Source organism: Sphaeramia orbicularis, chromosome 21 (genome assembly GCF_902148855.1).
Source record: "Sphaeramia orbicularis chromosome 21, fSphaOr1.1, whole genome shotgun sequence".
In the NCBI taxonomy this organism is placed as follows: domain Eukaryota; kingdom Metazoa; phylum Chordata; class Actinopteri; order Kurtiformes; family Apogonidae; genus Sphaeramia; species Sphaeramia orbicularis.
Genome location: NC_043977.1, coordinates 23,530,680 through 23,555,225, shown reverse-complemented (window position 1 = coordinate 23,555,225; position 24,546 = coordinate 23,530,680). Strand labels below are relative to the sequence as shown.

Here is a 24,546-nt window from a genome sequence, read left to right as displayed (position 1 = left end):
TTCAGCTGTACTACTCCAGCACAATATGAGCAAAATCTACAAAATGTGATAGCGCTGTTATCACAATTTTGTAATGTAGTTATGACTTCAAAAGCATAGACACATTAGACACACACACAAATCACGAGTTAAGGAAGTGGACAGCTAGCTGGGGTTTCATCTGATTGTTTGGATAATGAATGTGATTACACGATGTTTGCAAATAAGACTTTTCATCATTATTTTGATGCTTTTGCAACACATTTAACACACGTGGTCATATCATAATGATGCCAAAAATTGTTGGTCAGCACTAAACAGTCCTTTCTCCAAAAACAAACACAACATTTTAGTATGATTTTTTTTTGTGTGTGTACGTACCTCCGTGGTGATGCGACAAGCTCCCTCCGTTGGCAAGGATCTCGTCACGAGCTGCATGCTGGGTAATAAAAAACAAAACTATGCTCAGACATTTACTCTGAAGACCATTAGGTTATTAATTTCATTAATTAATTAATTTATTTATTTGGGACAATGCAGTGAAACATAGCACACATATAGAACATCTGATGTTCTGCACACAGAGTATATAGCATTTAGGCAAATCATAATTCCCATCCCTTGTTGGGCTTTTCAAAAAAGAAATACATTTACAGGATAAACAACGATATAAAAACAGCAGATGCAGATGTAACTGATGTTCACAGGAGCTGGACTGATGCTCTAGACTAGACTAAAGCTGGACTTACCTCCACCTGTTCATACACATGAACTGGATCGCTGAGTCCTCTGTAGTTGAAGGCAAAATAAAAGTAGACACAGGCTCCGGCATCATATGTCTGAGTCACCCTGCAGGAAACAAAAACAAACAAAACTTCATCTAAATGAGTTGGCTCTAATTGCTCCTCTATCCCTTTAATGAAATTCTCATTCAAAGGCATGAAAGAGGAATGGTTCGACAATTGTGCTTCATTTTCACAGAGTAAAAGCATTTTTCTTTTGTATTTGCAAGCCAAGCCAAGTAAGTGGGAGGTTGTCGTTCTCGCCGGTGAACCTCTGACCTCAATTTCATTCATGTTTTCCAGAAAGCAGAGGCAGCGCAGAAGCACTGTCACCTTTAATAACTTTACATTATCAGACGTTAAATGGCCATCAAATGCTTTTATGGAATCGCCTGAGTCACATTTGCACCACAGCTAACAGGATGACTCAACGGACACTCAGAAAAGGTACAAGCTTCTCAACAAATGTCGACAAAATGCAATTTGTAGATTTATTTTACCAAGAACATGAACCCTTTTTCTTGTAAAGACAAAAAGTGGTGTTTCTTGAGTGTGCATGGACTCGTGCTGGCCTTCCCCCTGTGGAGGAGCTGGGTGCACAGCCCTTGTTCATTTGACATGGCCCATCACCTGGCACACTGACTGTTCTAGAGGTTAAATGGACAAATCAATCATTTGACAGACTGCAGCCGGGAAATGAATGGGTGCAGCATAATCAGGCTGAGGCCTAATCTGTCCGCAATCTGGGAGCAGCAGCCTGGTGCTCCTCAACTGGCTCGCCGTCTGTCAAGCGACCCTCTTTATGTCCGTCTTTCTGTTTTTCTGTCTATGTGGCTTTAGGTACTGAAAAGATTATATGTTATAGTATCTAAATGTTACTTCATGAACTTGCACTGGGAGATGGTGAAGTATATTCTGCATTCATCAGACGTTACCTGCATGTGGATAATGGCGGAAACTGCACTCCTCTCTCTTTGCACTCTCGAATAATGCGCTCTTTTACGTTTCGACAAATGTCCAAAACCCTGGAAATGAAGATAAAATGAGATAAAAATGTCAGATCTGAACTAGAAATAAAAACAATATAGTCAAGATTCATTTTACTGTCACACGTTGTAGGACATTTGGCTTCCTACCTATTCTACATTCATAAATACCATTAAAAAACATTCCACGTACATACATGTCTTAGTGGGGATAGTCTACAGGGAACAAGGAAAGGTATGTTTTAAAATATTATAGTGAGATATCTACAGGGAACAAGGAAAGGCATGTTTTAAAATATTACAGTGGGATATCTACAGGGAACAAGGAAAGGCATATTTTAAAATAACAGCCAAAAATATAATAACTAAAACATAGTCGGGAAACAAGAGAAACATACACACACTGATATCAGATGAACCAAAAGTAGACTGTCGTGTGTCCAGAGTTGTCATAGTTTTGAAACTGTCATTAATTAATACTGTTATTAGTCTTTCAGTTAAATTTTAGCTAGTTTACCAGGTTAAATGTAGTTTTTGAGGAAATGACAAAAGCCTTGATTTATAGACCTTGATTTACAAACCCTCCATGTTGTGCAACTCCATTTTATTCTTGTACATCATGAAAGAGTAACACAAAGCTGATTTTACCCCAATACAATTTCAGCATTGTTCATTACTGTTGCTTTTTCATTTACTTTTTCATATTTTTTACTTGAATTTTTATTTCAATTCACAAAATCATTATTTCAAAGCTAATTTTTGTTTTTCTTTTACCTATAAGGTGGTGTCACAACAACTTGCCCTTGGTTTGCTTTGAGGGAGGAGCCCACGTTGTACTATACACATATTTGTCCATTAAAAACATCATGCTCAGAAACAAATGTTATTTAAACTGATTTAATTAGTAGAACAGATTATTAAAATTCAGAAAAAGCCATGAGGTCATAAAAGAAGAGGAGGAGACAGTGAGTAACATAAAGACCATTGTGGGAGAGGTTCCCATTGGTGTGGAAATGGCCGCCAGTCCTGAGCATGTGCAGTGGTGTGTGTTGTGTGGAGGATGGGGAGGAGGATGGGTAATGAGCCAGGCACATATGCTCGCCTCAGTGCCTGATCTCTTGGTCCCTCCCGTCAGGCGTGTTACACAACAAGGAGCCGTGTGTGCTGTTGTTTGTTGTCTCTGTTTGTGTGTATGTGTGAAAAACGATGAACAAGTAGGAAACGCAGAACACACCACAAGTGAAAGCGAGATAATTCTGCAGATCATATTGTGTTTGCCCACATAGAACACACAAACAGAGCTCAGTGGGTGTGTATGTATGTATGTGTGTGCGTAAAGGCGGGTTTATAGGCTGAGACAGCGAGCTTCTATTGATGTGGGGGTTGAAGGTTAATGTCAGAGAGAGAGGTAAAGAACAAAAAGATGTTAAAAGGGGGAGAAAAGAGGAGGAAGGGAAGAAGACGACGAAGGGCTCTCTTGTGACTAAGTGGGAGGAGACAGCTACTTAGATTTAACAGAGAAAAACACACAGTTCTTATAGGTGTATTTACCTGTCCCAAGGCACAGAGGTTTCAAAGGACTCTCCAATCACATAGTAGTCCATCCCCAAGTCCTGTACAGAATACACAGTAGCATCAGTACGCTGGTATAGAAACTGAGGATTCAGCATGTTTACATCTTTCAGAAAACTGCACTTGCAAATGTATAAAATACATATTACAAACATTTGTTGGATTATCAGTTTGAAGGTCTGTTATTTTTGTATAACATACTGTTGGTCTGATACATGAGGTACAATCCTAGAATCTAAAACTGTGTTATTTACCAGAGGCAATAAAAAATCAATTTTAGATCAATATTTTTCCTCAGTTATTGATTTCTTTAGTAAATAGCCGTGTAATAGGCCCCTTCAGGGAGATCAAGACCACTGTATGGATCAGTCTGTTGGGATCATTTTCCAGTAATGACTGGCTGGATCTGCATTATCTAGTCATTTCTTTCATATAACTCTTTGTTTTTTTGTTTTTTTTCCCAGTTTATTTTCACTTCTTTCACCTCTGACAGTGATGGTAGAGAGTTAAGTGAAGTCAAGTCAGTTTTATTTATGTAGCCCAATATCATGAATCACAAATTTGCTCAACAGGATTTACAGCCTGTACAATTTACAGCACCCTCTGCCTATTGACCCTCGGTTGGAGAAGGACAGGAAATGCAGAGGAAGAGAAAACAGGAATGACATGCAATATGCATTTATACCCAAAAAACTCAGCTGTTGGGTCATTCTATTCTTCAACTTGCTGTTGAAATAGTCAACTTCTCATTAGAGGCAGACCGATATATTGATTTTTTTTTTTTCAATATTGGCCTTAATTCTTTTTTGAAAGCCGATATTTGATCAGTAGTAAAAATGTTATAAGATATTTGATCAGACTCCTATGTGGGCAGCACTTGAAGTTCAATAAATGTTAAAAGAGTACTGTGTACATGTATTAATAACTTCATTTATATTGCTGAATAAAAATCTTAATTATCTGAGTGTTTCAATTGTATTTTAAGGTCAATGTGAATTAAAAAAAAAAATACATATGTCAGCCTTTAATATGAGCCTCAAAAATCAGCTGTAGATATCGGCCATTGGCTGACCAAATTAAAAAAAAAAAAATCAGCATCAGCCTTAGAAAAACCCCTACTGATCAACCTTACGTCTCATGATACATTTTTTGACCTAAAGTTGCAGTCATGGACTAAGCTCAATGCAAGCGACACTGTACAGATCATTAACATACACAGAAGCCATTTCTAGCATTTTTTTTTTGTTAAACTCGGGGGTAAAATATTGTTACATCTACAATAAATCTACATTATTGTATACATGTATCCATTGTTAAACAAATAAGAAGATTCTGCAGCAAAAAATAAAATGGAAAAATCCTCTACAACCCTACCCTGCATTAAGAAAGCCCATTTCTTTCACATGCCATGTTAAAGAGGAATATTCCTGCTTGTTTTTACACATCTGATTATCTTTGACAGGACTGACTTAAAACAAATCTCCATTGTTATTGACTGGAACCACTGGGTTCTTCTTTTGAAGCAGATACCTCAGTATTCGAATCCCTGACAGCAAATGTGACCACATCAAATCAAAGAGCTCCTAAGGTCACATTCTGCAACCTTTTTGTGTTGTTCTCCATCCAATGTGCTGTCAGAGGTCTCCTGTCAGGACTGTCCCCCTCCCCAGCTGCCCGCCCCACCTGCCCATCAATTCCAGAGGAAAAAAAAAGAAAAGCCAGAGGAGCAACCCACCCGGAGGTAAGCGATGACGAAGGTCAACATGTAGCCCCTCTGCCCATTGTCCTCTCCTGCTGCCAGGCCCCTGGAAGCAGATAACAGGGTTAATATTTAACAGCTCTTTCTTTAGCTTTGTTGGACGTACTGCTCCTCCTTTGAACAGCTGCTTGGGAGCCTGTCAATCCAACAATGTACGGATCAATGACGCTATGCTCTGTGCATCGCCACAGGTCAGCCACACATCCATCACCTGTAGTGTGTAATCAAATTTTCATCTACCACCCAAACTAATCAGGGCAAGCTCATTAGAAAATCACTACATTGATTTCCACCCTTCTTCCTGCTTCCTAACACCAGAAGAAAATATTCCTCACAGAAACCGCACTAATCCATCACTGGTACATGATCTGAGAGGTGGCGATGATTTCTCTGGAATAATGCAATAAAATACAGGACACTGTGTGTAACTGACAGGTTTCTTATGATTTAATTGGGCAACTACTACCAGAAAAGGAGTCCAGATAAATCTAAATATGGACGTTGAGCCAAAGAGGGACACCAACAGGACAGTATGCATGAAATATTAAGTGTAAATAAACAAAAATCCTGTCATCATCCTGGTGTCTATCCTGTGTTCAATCTACAGCTGTAATGAATGTACTGTTGTACACACGGCACATTTTTAAGTCGCTTTATGTTGGTTTTTCCTTTAATTTGTCACCCACTTGTATATCTTGGCTTTTTTTCCACCCTTTAAATTGGTAAAATTCCTGTCAAAGAGTATAATTACATGATCTGGTTTTGGTTTTTCTGCAAGCTGATTGTGATCCAAGTAGTTTACACATAGTAACAGCAAAGATGTTTTGACCTATAACTATAAAAAATAAGTTGACAACAATGTACCATACCCTCTCAAAGTAGTGTTAAAAAGAAGTCACAGGGTCAGTGTTTGATCTTTCAACCTTTTGTTTTTCAAAGTACATACCTTTAATTCTAGCATATTTTAATGTAAATACAGTGATCCCAAAAGAAATGTGTCAGCTCATTTATTATACATCAGTAAATGACTGAACATTTATAAGTTTTTAACTATGTGACAACTGTGTGATGGAACTTCTGACTTGACAGTCATCTCAAAACCGCCAGTAAAAAGTAATTATTCACGTTACCCTAGTGGACAGAAAGCTTAATATACGTTAGGGCACATCCTGTACAAAACAGTCTGAGGATAGAGCGTGACTCCCTCAAAGGCTGACAGGTAGAACGTCCTCATTGATCCGTTTCATGATCAATCACAACGGTAAAGCACACCCAAGCTGTGTTCCCTCACCCTGCTGCTGTCCTAAGAGTGGCTGTGCCCTACTATCACTGCCCACACCCCACCCACTTTCACAGAAAAGGCTGGCCTGACATGAGGACATCCACAGGTGATCCATCAATCCGCACAAGACAAACTACTGAGTGGAAGACCAAGTGTGAAGTGTGGAGCAGGGCTTCTCCATCTTTTTCTCTCCAACTATATATTGTCTGCTTATAGAGACTTCTTTCAAGTTCAGCTAAAATCTTCTTCATGATTTCTGTTGTTTCGTACTATTTTATGTTGTGATTGAAAAAAAAGAAGAAGGAGAGGAGAACAGCCACTTACCCAAATTTCGCAGCAATGTCATAAACTTGCTTCTCATGCTGCAAGACCCTCTCACGGTCTCCCTCGAACAGCAGGGTGGCAACACACAAGCGGTTGGGGTCGAACCCTTTGAACTGGAGATTAAGGCAGCCGATTCATTTGTCGTGAAAAACATTACAGCAAAGCAACTGGTGATGTGCACAGCTTCCATTAATTCTCACCTTAGTGATGTAGAATTTCTTCAATCCATCCAAAAAGGAAGTGAAATTGACGATACTTGTGGCTTTAGTGCATGACCTGCAAAAACATTAGTGATAAGGGTCAACTCGACTAAAATTACTCACAATAAAGCGGGCCTCAATAACTGCTAATTTAGTCACACATTAGTCACACACTGCTTATTTTAGCATCCTGTAAGAGGGCACAGTGTGTCAGATTTATTTGGAGTTTCAAACAAAAGGAGGAAAAATAAATGGTAACATTTGAATAACTTTACAACTGGCCAGTGGCTGCCAGCGACAGCGGCTATAAATCAGAGGGTTTCCGAAGGGAAGTGGGGTTGACACACTGATATCCGTCTTCCTCACCCACACTTTTGATTTATTCCTGATCGGACGCACAAAGCGCCTGTGGACAAGTGAAAATGAGGGGCTGGGGCCAATGGGATGGTTATCAATCACAGCAGGGTAGTCACGGGTGATGTTGCCGAGACTTAACAGTTCATTTATTTCCCCCCATGCTCAAGTCTCTTCATCACTTAGTGTCCTAATTGTTTTCATTCCAAAATTTGATTGCAGGTCTTTTAGGTCTTTTGCAGCCATCATACTCGTTAATTAAATACTCAACATCCAGAGAGAGAAAATTACACCTACACTGTGCATCATTTTACTTTTAACTCTCCCCTCTGTGGTTTGGTCATATATTCTGCATATCAATAGTCACTGCTACTTACTACAACATTCTCATTTTTCATCTTGTGTATCACGACAGGCAGCGCTAAATTGTAACTGTAGTCCCAAACTGAAGAGGACCTGTGAATACATCAACTCTCCTTACTCAACAGCCAGCATGATTAAAAGTAAGGACAAGCCGCTAATAAGCCCAAGAAGGTATCATAGAGCCATGAGTTTCAGTTATTAGTGAAAAACCTGGTCGCTTCATCCTCCCTACTTAATGCTAAGAAGTGCCTACTCTGTGAAAAGTGGAAATATAGGGAAGATAATGAGATCCCAGGAGAATGGCGAACTTTACAGAGATCTGTGGCAATACCAGATGCATTCCTCTACAACAACATCATAAAACTTCAATGTTAACAACTACTTAATTTTGGCCAGGGTCATTTTTCATTGCGTTTCAATTGTTTGGCTCTGTGTATGTGGCTATTCTGCAGCTGAAATAATCAATGTAACAATCTGGGGTTGTAGCAGGTAAAATCATTTCATGCTGCACCGCTGCCAGTCGCTGCTCTTTTCTCAGGGGTGTGCAGTTCATCAATAAAACACCAGTCACACGCTCAAGAAATCAACTATGAGAAACAAATTTCTACTCAAAATGATGATTACTATTGTGCTTTGGGTTAAAAGTGTGTCATTGGTTGTGTGTTCTTGCAAAGCCAAAGGGTTAGGTCCAGCTTTGGAACACATGTATACGTGTCTATATGTGTGGTGATCTGGGGTTATGTGATGATAAGTATGTGCATTTATGTACTTTATGCATGTGTGTATTATGTGGATATGGACATGTGTATTAAGGTTAATGCATAATGGAAGTAGGAGGACGTTTGTTTCAGACTTGATTATTATTGTTTTGCAAAATGAACTTTCTCATATCTATTTCATCTTCATTTCATCTTGCTTTTTTCTTTCTTCTTGTTAAGTGAAAGTACATTTGTGAAAGTTTTAAGAGATAATGATGCCACTTAAAAACAAAGCAGTATATCTCAGTTGGATTTCAACAACAATGAGCAAACAAAACTTACCAAATTTAAACTGTTCATTATCCATGAGCCGATGATGCTGGAGCACATCTCTGGTAAAAAAAAAAAAAAAGAAAAGAAAAAAAAAAGTGTAACAGATCGAATGCTGTCAAGTTTTCACCGAACCAAATTCAGCCAGTAATTTTTCATGCATCCTAAATGCACAGTCCTGAGAATCTGATGAAAAGTGATGAATACCTACTGTACCCTTGACGTATTTCCTTTTACATTCTATGAAAAAGTGTAGGCACTAAAATATCTGATGTGAAGCCACTTAGTTTTATGTATGCTCATTCTGACAACATCAGTTTCAAAGAAAGCACATTGCACTAATCCACTCATTATCCACTCATCAACATGCTGAATTGATGAAAAGCTCTCTGATTAGACCACACTCATATACAATAAGCAGCAGCCTCCAGAGGACGGTGGAGTTTCGCTTGTTAGGGCTTCGAGGTAACATTAGTAATACTGTACGTCCTGATCCACTGGTGGTCAAGGAGCACTGATAAACTCTTTCTGCACATGATAAGCAGTAAAACATTCCAACACATGTCTAATTTTTACAAGACTAATTTATTGTGGAGTTGCTACAGGAGGTGTTAAACTCTTTTGGTTTTAACCAAGAGCAGATGGTTGGAAAATACAGAACATTTTCTATAGATTTCTATAGATGACTCATAAGTGCATTTTTGAATTGAAGGTATGTTTATTTATTGCAATTTTGGGCAAACCTTAAAAGTTTCCAGTCTCGTGTTGATACAGGAAAACAGACCAGAATGTGTTTAAGGATAGATTAACATATTACCTGTTGGCAACCTCTCGAAGGCAGGCAACTCCCTGCTCAAAGTTTGGGAATACCACTGAGCCGTATTTCTGATATTCTGGCATTGGACGAATCTTCATTGTTACCTCAGTGACCACACCCAGAGTTCCTGCAGGAAAATCACAGCAAGAGATAATAGATTAAATACAAGAAAAAATAAAAAGCAATAAGCCAGTTCCCACAATTTATATGACCTAACCCCTTTTAGAGGGAAAAGCAGACTGTTTTACAGGGTTCTGGTACATGTCCAAGGGTCTGGGTTGACCTTTGTCTCACATTTCACCTAGTAGTTCTGGTTTTTCTACCACACACTGGGGGACAACTAAGATTTATTCAGCTAAAAGCTTAAGGAATAAAGCAGGGGCTCTATCAAAGGCAGAGAGGCCAACAGCAACACCATATATGCAGGTATGATGGAAGCTCTGGTTGACCTAATGACCCTGAAAACTGTCGACCATTGCTGCTGCTGTTTGAGGCGTCACATTTCCTGATTGGAAACCAGAGTGTCTACTCTTTTCACAGCGAATATGACTGCTGCTCGAAACATTACTTTCTAGCATTAATATCCATTATTACAAAAGAAATAGATTGTGACTGTGCTGAAATCTCTTTCTAGTAGCCAGTTTCCTAACACGTGGACTGAGTGTACATATGAAATTTTCATTGAAGCCCAGGCTAATGCAGTATTCCTATGTAGTCAAGCAGAGTCCTGTATTCATGTATTATTTCTAATACTATTATACATGCTAGCTTTGTAAAATGTATATTTGTGATATTTGTACTGTTGGTAAAATTAAACCATCATCACCACTACTCCACTGCAGTTGCTGTTTTACACTGTTACATTTGTCAATTCTCTTTGATTTGTCAAAATTCACATCTTCTTACACATGGGTAGATGTGGGCACATTTATTGTACAACCTTTTATTTTTTTATTTAAGATTGTAAGTTTTTTCTGAGATCAACATACTGCTATCAGTATATAGCTATCCAAGACTAATGTGTTGCTAGTAAAAGTTTAAGCTGCTCATTCATATAGATGTTCTGACTGTTACTTCTTCACTTTGCTATGTATATATACATTTACTTGATGAGTAACTTTTTGTCTTTAAGTAGTCACCGATGTTCAGCCTTTGAGGTAAAATGAGGACCAACCATAACTACTTAGCCTGAGTTTCCTTTACGTTGTTCAATCTAGTTTCCTTGTCACTGTATTATCTTATTCACATCTGCTATGTACCTGGTATGGTATGTCTACTGATAAAATATGACCTATGGCCATAATATACAATAAAGAACATATTTCAGTACTGAGATGAAATAACTGTCATAGAATCAGTGGTTAAAAATGTAGCTGGTTCTAGATCCTCATAGTATACTCCTGATCAAAATTTTAAGACAATTTGAAAAATTGCATGAATTTACATTTACACTGTTGGATCTTAAGAAAGTTCTAAGTAGAGTTTCAAAATGTGAAAAGATGAAATGGGGAGTGAGAAAAAAAAACACTGAATAAGCTATTTATTGAAACAACAATTACACTGAAATAAACTGTTCATCAGCCGATCAAAAATTGAGACTACAGCCTTTAAAAGCCAAAATCTGTGCAAAAAATCTGGATCCAATATCATTTTCTGTCAGGTATCACTCTGTCATGATCTCCTGAAGGCAAAGGCAAAAAAGCTTTCTCTCTTAAACGTGGTTGGATTGTTGAGCTGCATAAGCAAGGCCTCACTTTGTTTCGATAAATTGCTTACTCAATTTTTTTGTCTCACTCCCATTTCTTCTTTTGCGTTTTGAAACTCTACTTAGAACCTTTTTAAAATCCATCAGTACAAAAGGTGGAATTCCTTGCAATTTTTCAGCTGGTCTTGAAATTTGATCAGGAGTGTACATGTCTGTTGTTCATCCTTCTATCATTATACATTGAATACTTCCACCATATGTTGCCCCTCTAAAAAAATCACAATATAAAATTTATTCTTTGCAGTCCTCATTTTATGTTGTGTGTGAACAAACTTGTTGCTCTGTCCCCAGTTTCCTGCATTGATACACATGGTGTGTATTTAAAGATACACGTATCCCAAACATCACCGGTGCGTTGACTTCCTCTGTTTGTTATGAGTGGTTAATGAGCCCTCCAACGTGACACTACATACCACACCGCTGCTTCCCTAGTGGCCCAGCAGAAAACATGTGAGTCCCATTACACACCTCAGTCAAGACACATCCCCAGGCTCCTCCCACATGACGGGACATGGGAGGAGCCACTGAGGGAGCGAAAGAGGAGGAGTCAGGAGAGAGAGAGAGAGAGAGAGAGAGAGAGAGATGCTTGGGAGGAGCGACTGTGCTTGGGAGGAGGAAAGGGGAGTAATGAAAACAAGCAAGGTCATAAAAACACTCTCATGTGAATAAAAGAAATTCACTGATGTGTTATAGTGGCTTAAGTCATTTTTATTATAAACGAACCTCACACTACAAGATTAGTATATAGGGAGGGCGACTTTTCAACATTTGGAGTGTGTCTGCTCTTATCATGACAAAATAAACAGTGCAGACAACATCGCCACAGTCCACTGTGAGGCACCATTGCTGAATCAAAGCATTGACTCAGTGCAACATTAGATTAGCACTGGTTGGCTTCACATACCTACATTACATCCTCCACGGTCGAGTGGAGTTTAAAAGAGAAAAGGATTAACATTGATTATTTCAAGCCTTCTTTACACTAGTTGCAACAGAACATACTTTGCATTCAGGCTACTTCAAGGTCAAAGAGATAGAGAGACCTGCTTGTTGTGCTATGAATGAAAGGCTTGAGGTTTCACAGTAATTTCTGATAAAATGGATGCGTTCCACTTAACATGCAGAGCACCGGTGATGGTTTTGGTGCAGTGCTTTGTTGCTGTTGTGGCCTACTGTCAGGCTGCAGGATGGGGTTTCTGGGGTGAAGAGGTAGATAATTTTAATGAGGCGATGTTGTTGTGCGACCTCGTGGTTTCAGCCTCCCAGAAGAACGCACAGTCCCACAACGTGTGGTCCTGTCTAATCTCTGACACAGAATAAAACCTTTAGCTATTTTTATTATTTTGACTCTATAAACGGGTACATTTGGAAGTTATGACATTTGGAAGGTAGAAGTTATTGTAGTTAATGAGAGCTAAAATTAACACTACCAAATTTGTTAACTGGGAAAAGCAAATATAATAAAAAAATAATAATTAATGGCGCATCATAACTAAAACGAAACGCAGATGCAGGTAAAAATCAGCTTTGTGTCATATTTTCTTTCATACTACCTTTTTTTGCTTTCTTAACTCAAGGCCATTTTTTATGCTAAAATTAATTGCTAAAAATACTTTAAAAAGTGACCATTTCCTCAAAATAAAACAAATATACAACTACTTATGCACTCAAAAGTAAGTGAAACTAATTTCAAGGTAAACGCCTAACTGAATGACTATATGAAAATAAAAAATACTATAGTACTTCTGCTCTGAATGTGTCCTGTTTGATTTTTAGCTTATATATCGATGTTGTCCTAGAATTGAAATCACTTTTAATGAGTACAAATGGAGATTTTTGCAGTCATCCAAGCTCAGTCAGGGAGCAGATTGCTGAGCTTTGTAGGGCGAATATAAAGTTTGTACCCACAGCTGTTTAACATAGTGATGCCAAGAGTCTGTGAACCTCCTCATTATGTAGGGGGAACCTGGCATATGGCAGTATTCTCTGTGGGCATTCACAAGGACAGGGCACTGCAGATGGGATGGGGAGGACACTTGCTGGTTCCTAACTAAACCCCCCACACCCAAACCTCCACATCACTTTTCCACCAAACTGGTTAATGTGTAAGAAGCTCACAGCATGAGAACTGTCCTGATGTTACTGTTTTATCACAATGACTTTCAGGCATGCACACAAATCCACATTAGCAAACAGCATCTGTACACAAGCCCACAAACCGTGGTGTATTGAAAATCACATGACAGAGTTAACAAACCTTCTGAGCCCAAGATGAAGTGGTGGATATCTGGACCGGTGGACATGCGTGGGCCTTGACAACTCTTTTCTATCACACCTTGTGGGGTCACCATTCTTATGTGGACGACCTATTAAGTCAATAAGAGCAACACGATAAACAGTGTCAACAATTAATATATAAGCAGTAAATTACAGTGAAGATTTAGACATGAAATGCACATTTATGTTTCTGCGTTTGAGTGTCTGAATGCCTGGTACGTGCCTGACTACATTCTCTAACTGACAAAGTGACCGCCGCATTTTAGAGGTGAGGGCAAAGTCCACAAAGTTCTGCTAATAATTTCCTTTCTAATGACTGAGCACTAACTCCTGTGTCCTGTCATTCAGTGTTTGGAACAAACATGTGAAAGGGGAGGGGAGGTGACCCACCAGGTCCTCAATATTGCCGTAGATGTTCTTCTTCATGCCTGATGCTCTGGTTGCTACCCAGCCCCCCAAGGAGCTGAACTCCATGGAGTCAGGTTCATGCCCTGTACAGTAGCCGCTCTCATTAAGCTGTGGAAAAAAAAAACACAAACACAAACGCACGCACACACACACAAACACATACACACACACATTTATTGTTGCTATTAAAAGTGAGCCAAAATTATTTGGAAAACAGTGACATTGTAAATCCACAAGAATGTCATAATAACAAGTAAGAAGAATCAGCAAGCAAAGAGGAAAAATAATTGAAGCTCTCTCTGTGCTGCAATGCTTAAACTCGGGTTTTATGGCATCATAGATTTTTTATAACAGCTTAAAATAAACCAAGTGGAAAAAGCACGAAAAGACTAAAAAGAGATCTGTGCCTTTTTCCACTGCTTTACTTGAGCTCGGATGTAAAATAAAAGGCATACGTACAGTTGACACGTTTACATTTTTTTTAAATGTACACTAGTAAAATGACAGAACATAAACTGAACTTATTCAAACTCAATTTAAGTCAGTGGATTTTACAAACTCTGTCCCAGGCAGTCGTAATCCATGTTCAGTTTACATAGCTCCAGTGACTGTGTAAATAAGGTCATCTTATAACATTTTAGTCTTTTGCCACGCTATTGGCATAATTTGGTGATGTATTTTTTGTCACTTTTAAAAATTTTAGCTACCCTAATCATCTATGAAATAGAATTTTTGACCTCTTTATCAATTTCACAAAAGGCACCCAAACGCCTTAATAACTGTATGCTGTGGTAAAACATATATTAAAAATATGGAATAAGGACAAGCAATAAGAGTAATAAGAAGAAAAGGTCCTTGAAGTAGAGCAGCAATCATCACCACAAGCAGTCATCACAAGATGAGGTGAAGTCAGGCCTTATTTTATAACATCACTCCCCTGGAAGGCAGTTTATAATGCAGACCCATCTGCTCCATCAAACAGCCTAGTCAAAATGCAGAGGTGATCTGCTTTAGATGCAACTCACGCATTCCTCTACATCAAACGCCTGCTCCTTCTCCATTTTTCTGAATTAGCGTGATGGTGCCATCTGCTCATGACCGCCGCCTCACTCCCTAATCTCCCCCTTTCAACACGCTGCTCCTGTTCGAATCTCTTTCCTAAACACTGTCACACCTACTGGGCAAAGAGTTACCAAGGTGACTGAGCATGGACAACCTGTGTGTGAGTGGTAACACAGCTTGATTGTTTGTGCAGCATTTGGTTGTAATGTAGGCTCTTTTGTGGGTGAATATGGATGGATGAGCAACACTTACCAATCTCTCCAATTCCTGACCAACGATGCCAGCTTCCACATGGGCAGTTAAGTTCTTCTCATCAATCCACAAAATGCGGTTCTGTGGATAACAAAGAAATGACTGAGCGCAGCAGAAACCTTGTGAAAACATGTGCATGCAATATAACAGACAATACTTTTATTTTCTACAACCAAAGCATTTATTTGATGTACAGTGTAGCTGTGCACCTCCGCCACCTTTTCTATCATCTGAACCCACATCTGCCATGTTAACCCAAAATATCTTAGACTCAGACATAAACACTGCCCTCGTCAGCGGTCCATTGAGAGAGCCCTTTGGCAGTTTGCTTACAGTACTGGAAGATTTGCACTAGCATGTCCTTCTAGCCTGACTGTCACGTGTCCAAGATAAATGTGTGCAGAGAGGCTACAGGACGGAGACAACAGTCAGTCTCCTCAAGGTTAAACTAAAATTTAACATCTAATTCCAAATATATGCCTCTTATTTGGGCTGCTGGGTACGTGGCCTACCCCTACCTACAGGAGGTCATTTCACACCTGCCATCAATTATTCTCCAGAGGTAATAAAGTTTATGTCCCGACCATACTGCTCCTTTCATGTGCTTCCTTTGGAGCCACCTCACCTCTGACCCCCTGACACAGAACAGTGGCCACTGGTGTCCATGGCACCAAGTTCCATGACTGCTAGGCTAGCAGCATCCAGGCAGCTTATAAATCAGCTCCACGTGGGCCTGGATCAAAGGGCCACACTGTACTTACTGACTGTGATATTCACCATTTTATATTACAGCTCATGAAACATTATCAGGTTCATGGCGGGTGCACTGGGATTCCATGATAAACGATAACTAATGTCACGGTTACACGGTTTATTCTGGTCACACTAGTTCAGCACAGGATGATTATTTTTTCAATTAGTTTTTTTGTTCTTTACGAAATGTTTCACATTGTTCACAAAGGTGTTGTTATATACCATCTGCGAGGTATCCACAGAGACGATGGTGCGAGTTTCCTCTGGGGGGCACTCTAGGGCACTAGAGACGCTTGTTCCTCCTGAAGAAAAAAGAAAAAACACAACAAAAATTACAGATATTATAACACTTTCTTGTTTTTATTTTCATGATGTAAACACAGTTTTATTTCATAGGCTAGCATAAATCTAGCTCTATATCCAACCTCAACCTTGTCATAACATTGAGTAACTTAAACAGTCATGTAAAACTGATAAGTAACCCATTACATGTAAATTTCATTAGTGTCCCAAGGAATGTTCTTATTTTTCTGCTGTAAAACAGAATAAAACAAAAAATTCAACATGGAAATGCTTCATGAATTAAAAAGAAGAAAAGGGGAAAATCGTTTATCACAGCACATGAAATGTAATTACTGTTGTTCAGATGCTTGTATATATCAGCCTGTTATGCTGATCAGAGCCTTTGATTTAATGACTCACCTCCATATGGTATCAAACAAACATTGTGTTTGCATGCCAGTTCGACAATTTTCACTACATCATTGTGGTTGCCTGTAAAGACACAGATTATCATTTTAAAAATGAGAGGAAACTATAATAACAAGAGAAGAAACATGGCAAAGGAAATAAAAGACAGCGTTTAACCCTATTAGTATAAAAAAGATGATGCATGGATGTATATGGCCTGAGCTATTAGAGCAGGGAGACCAGAAGAAAACAGTTTCAGATTTGCCTGATGTTTTTGATTTGCCCGGGGCTTTCCTCAGGCGAAGCCAGACAGCATGAAGCTACGCTCTCTGAGGTGGGATGTACTGGATCAATACAAATGTGTTTTAGCCGGTCATGGAGCCCTCATCCATTCACACTGGAGTGGCGAGCAAGTGGGAAGAGTAGCAATACCCACCTACATGGCTGTGCTTGACCAGCCCCGAGTGCTTTTAGAGCCAGAGAGAAATGCCTGCATTCTGTTCCATTTTGCTATCTAATTAAACACACAGCCTCAGCCTACAGATTACAGTTCAACACACTAAAGCTCCACTTAAAGCACTGAGCTTGACTTTTAAAGACAACTGAGGAATGCAAATTACAGGCCGGGATATGTGTTAGTCACCTCACAGAGGAGGATGCTTTCGAAAGGTTAAAAGAAAACTAAAATTTGGTGCCAGTGTGGAAGAAAGAATGCTTACATTTGCTTGGTGATTTGCTGCTCATTTGGGAGACTGCTAATCAAGTTTCAACAATCAGTCAACACTCATTTGCATGATAAAATAGTGCCAGCCATAACAACAGAAAACCAATCTCAGAATCATAATTCACGGATGCGGAGTACAGGGCCAGACTGCTGAATATTGGGTGTCAACCGTCCTCCCCCTGACGCTTCTTATTAGGCTTCCACTCATACATATTAATATCCCTGCCTCTGCAGAGATTAACCCTTTAAATCACATAAGCCAGTAGGAGGATCAGTTATACTATGTGGGAGGATAAAAACAGGCCGATAAAAAATGCAGAGACGACAAAGCTTAGAACTCACTTGGCCACACCACCATATCTGGAACACGACCAACTTTTCCTTCTCGCAGGGCAAAGATCTCATGTAAGCAATGCCCTGGAAGAAAATGCACAAATGAGCTGACAGTGGCTGACATAAATTTGAACATGATGAACACATGGAAGAGCCCTGGGTTTCCTCTAAGCTTATCTTACCGTGAGCGCGGAAAACTCGGTCCTCTGCGTCTTGAGAGAAGGGAATACCTGTGGATTTCAAATCCTCCACGAAGGCCTCATTAAGAATGGGAGGTTGTACAGCGCTGCTATTTGGAATGGCCTGAGACAGAGCAAAACATTGTGGTTTTAGTATCTGTGTTGTAACTACATGTTATTAATTTACCCTTCACTGAAAACATGATGAATAGGGCTGTGAGATATGACGATATGCATATTGTGTTACAACAGAAAAGTCATTCATATTATACTCTATCTTTTATTTTGACATATCGCAAACCACAATTGTTCACAGCAATATTATTCAGCATTTGGACTTTTTTTTTCTTCTAAAATGCATGGATGCAGTGTCTTTGCATGTTACTGTAACCCATTTTAGGCCATTATAGTTTAAGCTTGAAACAAACCAGATGTTTACATTGATGACCCGTATTCACTTTTGTTTTCTGCAACAAATAAACACTTTTAAAAACAGTTTTCATCTTTAGTTTTGATATTTTGACCGTATTCACAATTTAGTATGATATTTATTTTATGTATCTATTTGCTTTTTTTAGATTTTATACACTAGTAATTGATAGTTACATATTTAATGGAAATCTGTACAAGAACTCTAAATAAAAGAAGATAAATAATCAAATGTTGCTATGCGACTATTATTTGTTGAGTTCACTATTAAGAAACATTTCAATATGGTCATTATATATGTGTATTATATCATTGTATGCATCGTCTTTTAAACATTAAAATGATTTATGTCAGGATTTGAGGTTTTCTCATACCACATAGTTCTAATGACAAACAAACATGAATTTCACTCACTGATGCTGGGGTTTTGTGCTGCAGACTGGCTCCAAAAGTGCTTTCAAACCACTCTTTCAGAGCGGGCATGACCATCCCGCTTAGCCTATATCTGGATTATACAAAAGACAGAAACAGCGGGGGGTAAAAAATAAAACCCAGACTATCTAACAGAAGCTTCACATACTAGTGATTAACAATGGTGGAAGACAAAAAATATAACTGAAAATATCTCAATGCTTGGCTTAGTGGATTCATTTGCAAAACCAAGTCTGTGTCTAATAAGAATAGAGTATGAGGTTTCAGTCCAATGAGGTTATTAGGCAAGCAGAGCTGCAGTGACAGTGCTGTCCCTGTGATCGCCCTCGCCATCCCTTGCATAATTGAGCTGCTGGCACAGCCGGGGCCAGCCCATCAGGGAACTGTGGTCTGCCTTTGTCCAAGAGACCATGAAACACACTCTATAATGAAAAAACCTCTGTCACAGAGAGCAGCGAGGAGGAGAACTCGGTCTCTGACATTCATTCATCTGCCTAGGGTGCTGTACGCCGCCCAGGTAGCTTTTCACTCGAGGAGGCACAGAGTGGTTTGTGGCAACTTCTTGCACAGGAGGAAAACATTCGCTGTGCCACATCCTGTTCAGCACGACTCATTACTCAAAACACATCTCCTCATACATACTGTGCCAGATCTGTGTATTTACAATCCAATTGGCAAGAGTGTCTCTTCCAAAGTTGAACATCATGATTAAAAAAAAAAAAACAAAAAAAAAAACTCTGACTCACTTTTTGAGATAAGAATGACAAGCAGCTAACAAAAACATAACTATCCATGGTGATGCTAGTGTAGCCTGAAGCCAGATTCCATCTCTTTTAACAAAGCTGGCTTTATTTTTGAAAATATTTTCCATCAGCCAGTGAAAACATCATTTTCACTCACAATTCACACATGAATTATTATTGGCAACTCCTTTCTTTAACAAATGACAGAGCTTTCTGTTAATTAGAGTTTGGAAAAGCTGAAAAATCACCACTAGTGACCTTCTCAGATATCAGTGTCCATCTGAATACCAACCACTAGGTGGCAGTAGGACCACATTGCTGTGAGCGTAGGAGACAGAAACTGATTTGAAAAGCTGTCTTTATGGACTGGACTGTGAAAGTGATCAATGCGTAATGGTCGAGGCTGGCAGACAGTATGAGCACTGGATCTAGACATGGTTACTGTACTTGCAGATAATATGTCTGTAACAGATTAGACGACCTCATAAACCAACAACAGATAAACATGAACATTTTAGCTGTTAGTATGTTATCGTGCTGTACCTTTTTCCAGTGAATTCTGCTTGGCCTTTCTTATTAAACTGGAATTTTGAATCAACGTAACCCCAGCCGTTCCACTTCATAATCTCCTGCCTGTGGAAAAACAAATATTAGCAGAGGTTAAGTTCACACCTCATACGCCTCCTACACAAAGCCTACGACATCAAACAACAATAAATACCATTAAATCAGCTAGACATTTAGAATGTCACTGGAAAATGTCAAAGTTTTCTCATTTTATTGCACAACTCATCCCATTTCCATTCCATGTTTTTTAATTAAAAGTGGGGCGAGCTATCTCTTAGCAATTTTGCTCTACAGGATGCAGGTATTCCTGGGTTTTATCACTATGTAGCACAGAGTACAACCTCAGACACATAATCTTACTAACAAAGTCATAAAAAAAACAAAAGAGACACATTCAAATGACAAACCTGTCAACAAAGAAAGCCTCTCCAAATATTTTACTTTAATGACACCTGGCAGGAACTCTCCAGAGCTAGTTTTACTGCAGCTCAGGTTTAATGTGTGGGTGTCTAGCATCAGTTCACAGAAGGTAGGAAGTTAAAAGTTTGTGCTGGGCTTACAACCTTAAGCTATGGCCTATCAGAGACATCCACATGAACAGCCCACCAGCATCTGTGTTTGATGTAGAACCACATCATAAGCATTTAAAGTCCAACCAATGTCTGGAAATTCAACAAAATCTCTTAAACATATAGTATACTTGGGGTTTCTGCCGGTTTCAACAAATAAAATATAAGTCTTTAAGACCACAATAAACACAATATAGGACATTTTATATGTTCCATTGTGTTGGGACTGGACTCTAGTGATACCCCTGATGTAAATGCAGAACAATACTGGGTGAGGCAGTGGTTTGATGGTATTTTTGACTTTATGTTTTTCTAACTTGATACTCAAGGGTCCTACTTTTAGTGTTCAAATTCAATATTTTCCAACAGGCTTCAGTCAAACACTCACATTTGACCTGTAAAACACTGCTTCTTTTTCAGATAACTGGAGTTTAAATTTACGCTTTTAGAAACCCTGTGTATTGATGGTATCCCTCCTGGGGTCCATTCTATAACCAGTGTCAGCAGAAGTTAAAAAAAAAACAAACACTGCATTGTCTGTTGTAATATTGTATAGGCTTCACAACTCTTTTAGCTTGTAGACTAATACTACTTAAATGGAAAGATAAACAACCTCCAATATTTAAATCTTGGTTTCTGGATCTTTTACATCATTTAACATTGGAAAAAATCAGATATTCTATAAGAGGATGTGCCAATAAGTTTTTCAATATCTGGCAACCTGTTCTGAATCACATAAAAGAGGTAGATCCCTCACTTATTTCACAGTAGTCTTATTAATACAAGTCTTGACTAATATCTGTACTCCTTATCTATTTATCATTATTATTATTATTATTATTATTATTATTATTGTCAATTATCTTTTTTTATGGTGCAACAGGGTGGGACTGTTCATGGGTTTAGGTATAAAAAACAAAAAACAATGATTGTATTATGCTTTTCTGAATGATTCAGTATGTAACAAAAACACTTTGAACAAAAACATATATATAAATATTGTATAGACTTCACGGTCTCTACTTACAATCTTTGCAGAGAGACATCTCAAACATCCCTCACAGAACAATAACTCATAGCTCCTACAGGATGGGATGCTAACATGCTAATTAAGATTAACACCTGCCAAACCATAGTTTCTTAGGGATTAAGAGGGACAGTTGAAATGAGACAGTTACATACTGAGCCAAATGCATCTTGACCATTACAGACATCCTGTCAAAGCTGTTTAACATACTGACTGTGAAAAAAGGGCATGTGACAAGGTCAGCGAGTACAGACTGCTGACAATTTTGGCCCCGTAGAAGCTAAAAATATTAGGTCCTGATGACTTTGTTATGTTTTGAACAGAAGGTGATGTATCTAAACTGTAAGTATTTAAACCAATATAACAAAAAACAGTCACTCATTATTAAAAAAGAAAATAATGTTAGGATTAATAAAAGTGAAAGACTATTTATTTCATTCTATTTTCATAACACTGTGGCAGCAGAGTAATTTATGCTTACAGATAAAAAGCAACAAGCAAAATTTGTAGTTTCAGCCTCGGCTCTGGGGTTGAAATGATGTTGTGACAGTAAGAAAAACCACATCTAACCTAACCCCAACACAACCAGCAAATCAGGATTTTTGCCTTTTACCACTTAGGGGCAACCACAGGAATTTCTGAACTGCAAAGACACTTGGTACTCATTGTAAAAAGCTAGAGTTGCATGATTTGGTGGAAAAAAAGACATAGCCGATAGGGATTATTGTGAGTAATATTGTTATTTGAATCTACTTCCTTAGTTTATCATAGCCTTGGAAACAATCAGATATTACTCCAGTCTGATTTTCACTGAACCAAACACAAACATATGGGGTGAGGCCGATGTGGTTTGATAAAATGATCGGAAGCTACCTGTGACTGCTCCCTTTCCCACATTAACTTTCGTCTGTGATCGTTCTACTGATTAACTGCTGTGTATTGAATTGCATCCAGAAGACATTTTGATCTGAGCGTGATGATAACACCCAATGTAATTTAAAGTTGAACTAAGAGGGAACAGGCTACTTCTCATTTCAGAATATGTGGCAATAACAGACTACTTTTAGTCAAGGAAGATGCACAGGCTACTTATTATTCATACATGCACACCCATGTCCAGGTTTTCCCATAATTCAGAAAAATGCAATATTACAATCGATCGAAATTAGTATTCCTTTAGTATTACGGTTTACTTGTTTTCCACCAGTGGCAGACGTTCTAACACCTTCTGGAAAAGGCTGAGTTTGGATATTTGCTCATTTCCATAAACCCACTGATATGCTCTCTCATAATGTTTAACAGTAGGTATGTTTCCACTTCCAACCAGAAATGTGGACTTTTCTTTAGAGCATTCATCTCTTCTAGAAAGGATCTTTGTCTTTACTCCAACTGACCGTAAAATAGATGCAATGTGTCACAACCTTTCTGAATGAATTGTACATCCATAGAATCTCAAAAAATTTTAATAATTTTCACATGTCTCTCATGTCACAGTCAGAAAAAAGGCCAAATTTGGAATATCCAAGTGGAAAACAATACCTGTCAAATTCAGACAGATGTCAACTTTTAAAATATAGTGGGCTATCGGTGTGCATGTAAATGTATTTAATATGAAAAATCCAAATACAGTAAGACCAAATGGAACTTAAAATTGCAGCATTTTGTGATTTAAAATCTAGGACTGACATTGTAACAGTAACTCTATCCTACCCAACACAACTGGCAAATCAGGATGCTTGCATTTTACCCGTAAGTGGCAACCACAGGAATGTCTGCACTGCAAAGATATTGTTTGGCACTCATTGTAAGAAGCTAGAACTGCATGATTTGGTAAAAAAAAAAAAAAAAGACATATTGGGATTATTGTGAGTAATATTGTGATGTGAGTCTACTTGCTTTGTTTATCATAGTCTTGGACACAATCAGCTACTACTGCCATTCAGATTGATTATCACTGAAACAAACACAAATATTTATCTGATAAGGGGTGAGGCAGATGCGGTTTGATGGAATGATTGGAAGCCACCTGTGACTGCCCCTTTTCCGACATTAGCTTTTGACAGTGATTGTTGTTTTGATCTGTTGTCTCTTCAATTGCATCCATAAGACATTTTGATCTGAGCTGGGTCAAAGCATGTGCCTAAACATCACCACAACATGGACCGGGAATCAAATAAGGAACCCACCTTATAACATGTATAACTGTCTACTGCTTGTAATGTTAATGTAACAGACTACTTATATGCAGCAGTTTTCTCCAACTCATCACATTACAGACTAAATACCCAGGCAGGAGTTCAGCATACTTTGCCAGACTCAGACATATTAGGTTATCCTTTTATCAAAATGTCATTTTGACCTAAACAGCACACAAAGCCATATTCACATACTTGTGTGTAGGCTTTTGTACTTTTCCTCAGCTGTTATCAGAGGCTGGCACTAGATGTCAGCACAGTTTGGTTGGTACTTCCTCAATACCAGAGCTGCCCATAGGTTGAAAGTCAGACCACCACTTGTCTTGACCAATCAGATCCACAAAGGAGGCAGAGAAGTTTCACTGTCTACTCCGTCTGTTGACACTGTTTTTCCTTAAGTGTCACACACATAAACGAAATCCAATTTTAACTTAATCGAAAAAGACCGGATCTTTACGACTTAACACGTTAGGAAGTATAAAAACAGAAAAAAAAAAAGCTCAATATTCAGCAGATATTACTCAAATGCTAATACAGTAACGGCTACAGTAAGCTAACAGCTACAGTAACTTCTAATAAATATTGTCGCCTGTTTTAATATGTGACTCGTTTTCTGTGACTCAATATTAGTCAGAACGGTATGGCATCTTCAGAAAATAACCACTTACATTTTCTAGAATAAATCACAGAAATAG

General features: G+C 38.6%; 1 protein-coding gene across 1 annotated transcript in view; it reads right to left on the bottom strand.

The window, feature by feature from the left end:
• The window catches only part of agps (alkylglycerone phosphate synthase), a 32,435-nt gene that overhangs the window by 7,361 nt on the left and 528 nt on the right, over positions 1 to 24,546 (bottom strand). Inside the window, 19 exon segments of the mRNA XM_030124694.1 lie at positions 361 to 418; positions 729 to 828; positions 1,697 to 1,786; positions 3,299 to 3,360; positions 5,055 to 5,124; positions 6,685 to 6,797; positions 6,885 to 6,931; positions 6,934 to 6,960; positions 8,642 to 8,691; positions 9,447 to 9,573; positions 13,469 to 13,577; positions 13,879 to 14,004; positions 15,211 to 15,291; positions 16,186 to 16,265; positions 16,666 to 16,737; positions 17,720 to 17,794; positions 17,893 to 18,013; positions 18,733 to 18,823; positions 20,037 to 20,126. Coding sequence (XP_029980554.1) covers positions 361 to 418; positions 729 to 828; positions 1,697 to 1,786; positions 3,299 to 3,360; positions 5,055 to 5,124; positions 6,685 to 6,797; positions 6,885 to 6,931; positions 6,934 to 6,960; positions 8,642 to 8,691; positions 9,447 to 9,573; positions 13,469 to 13,577; positions 13,879 to 14,004; positions 15,211 to 15,291; positions 16,186 to 16,265; positions 16,666 to 16,737; positions 17,720 to 17,794; positions 17,893 to 18,013; positions 18,733 to 18,823; positions 20,037 to 20,126 — 1,589 coding nt within the window.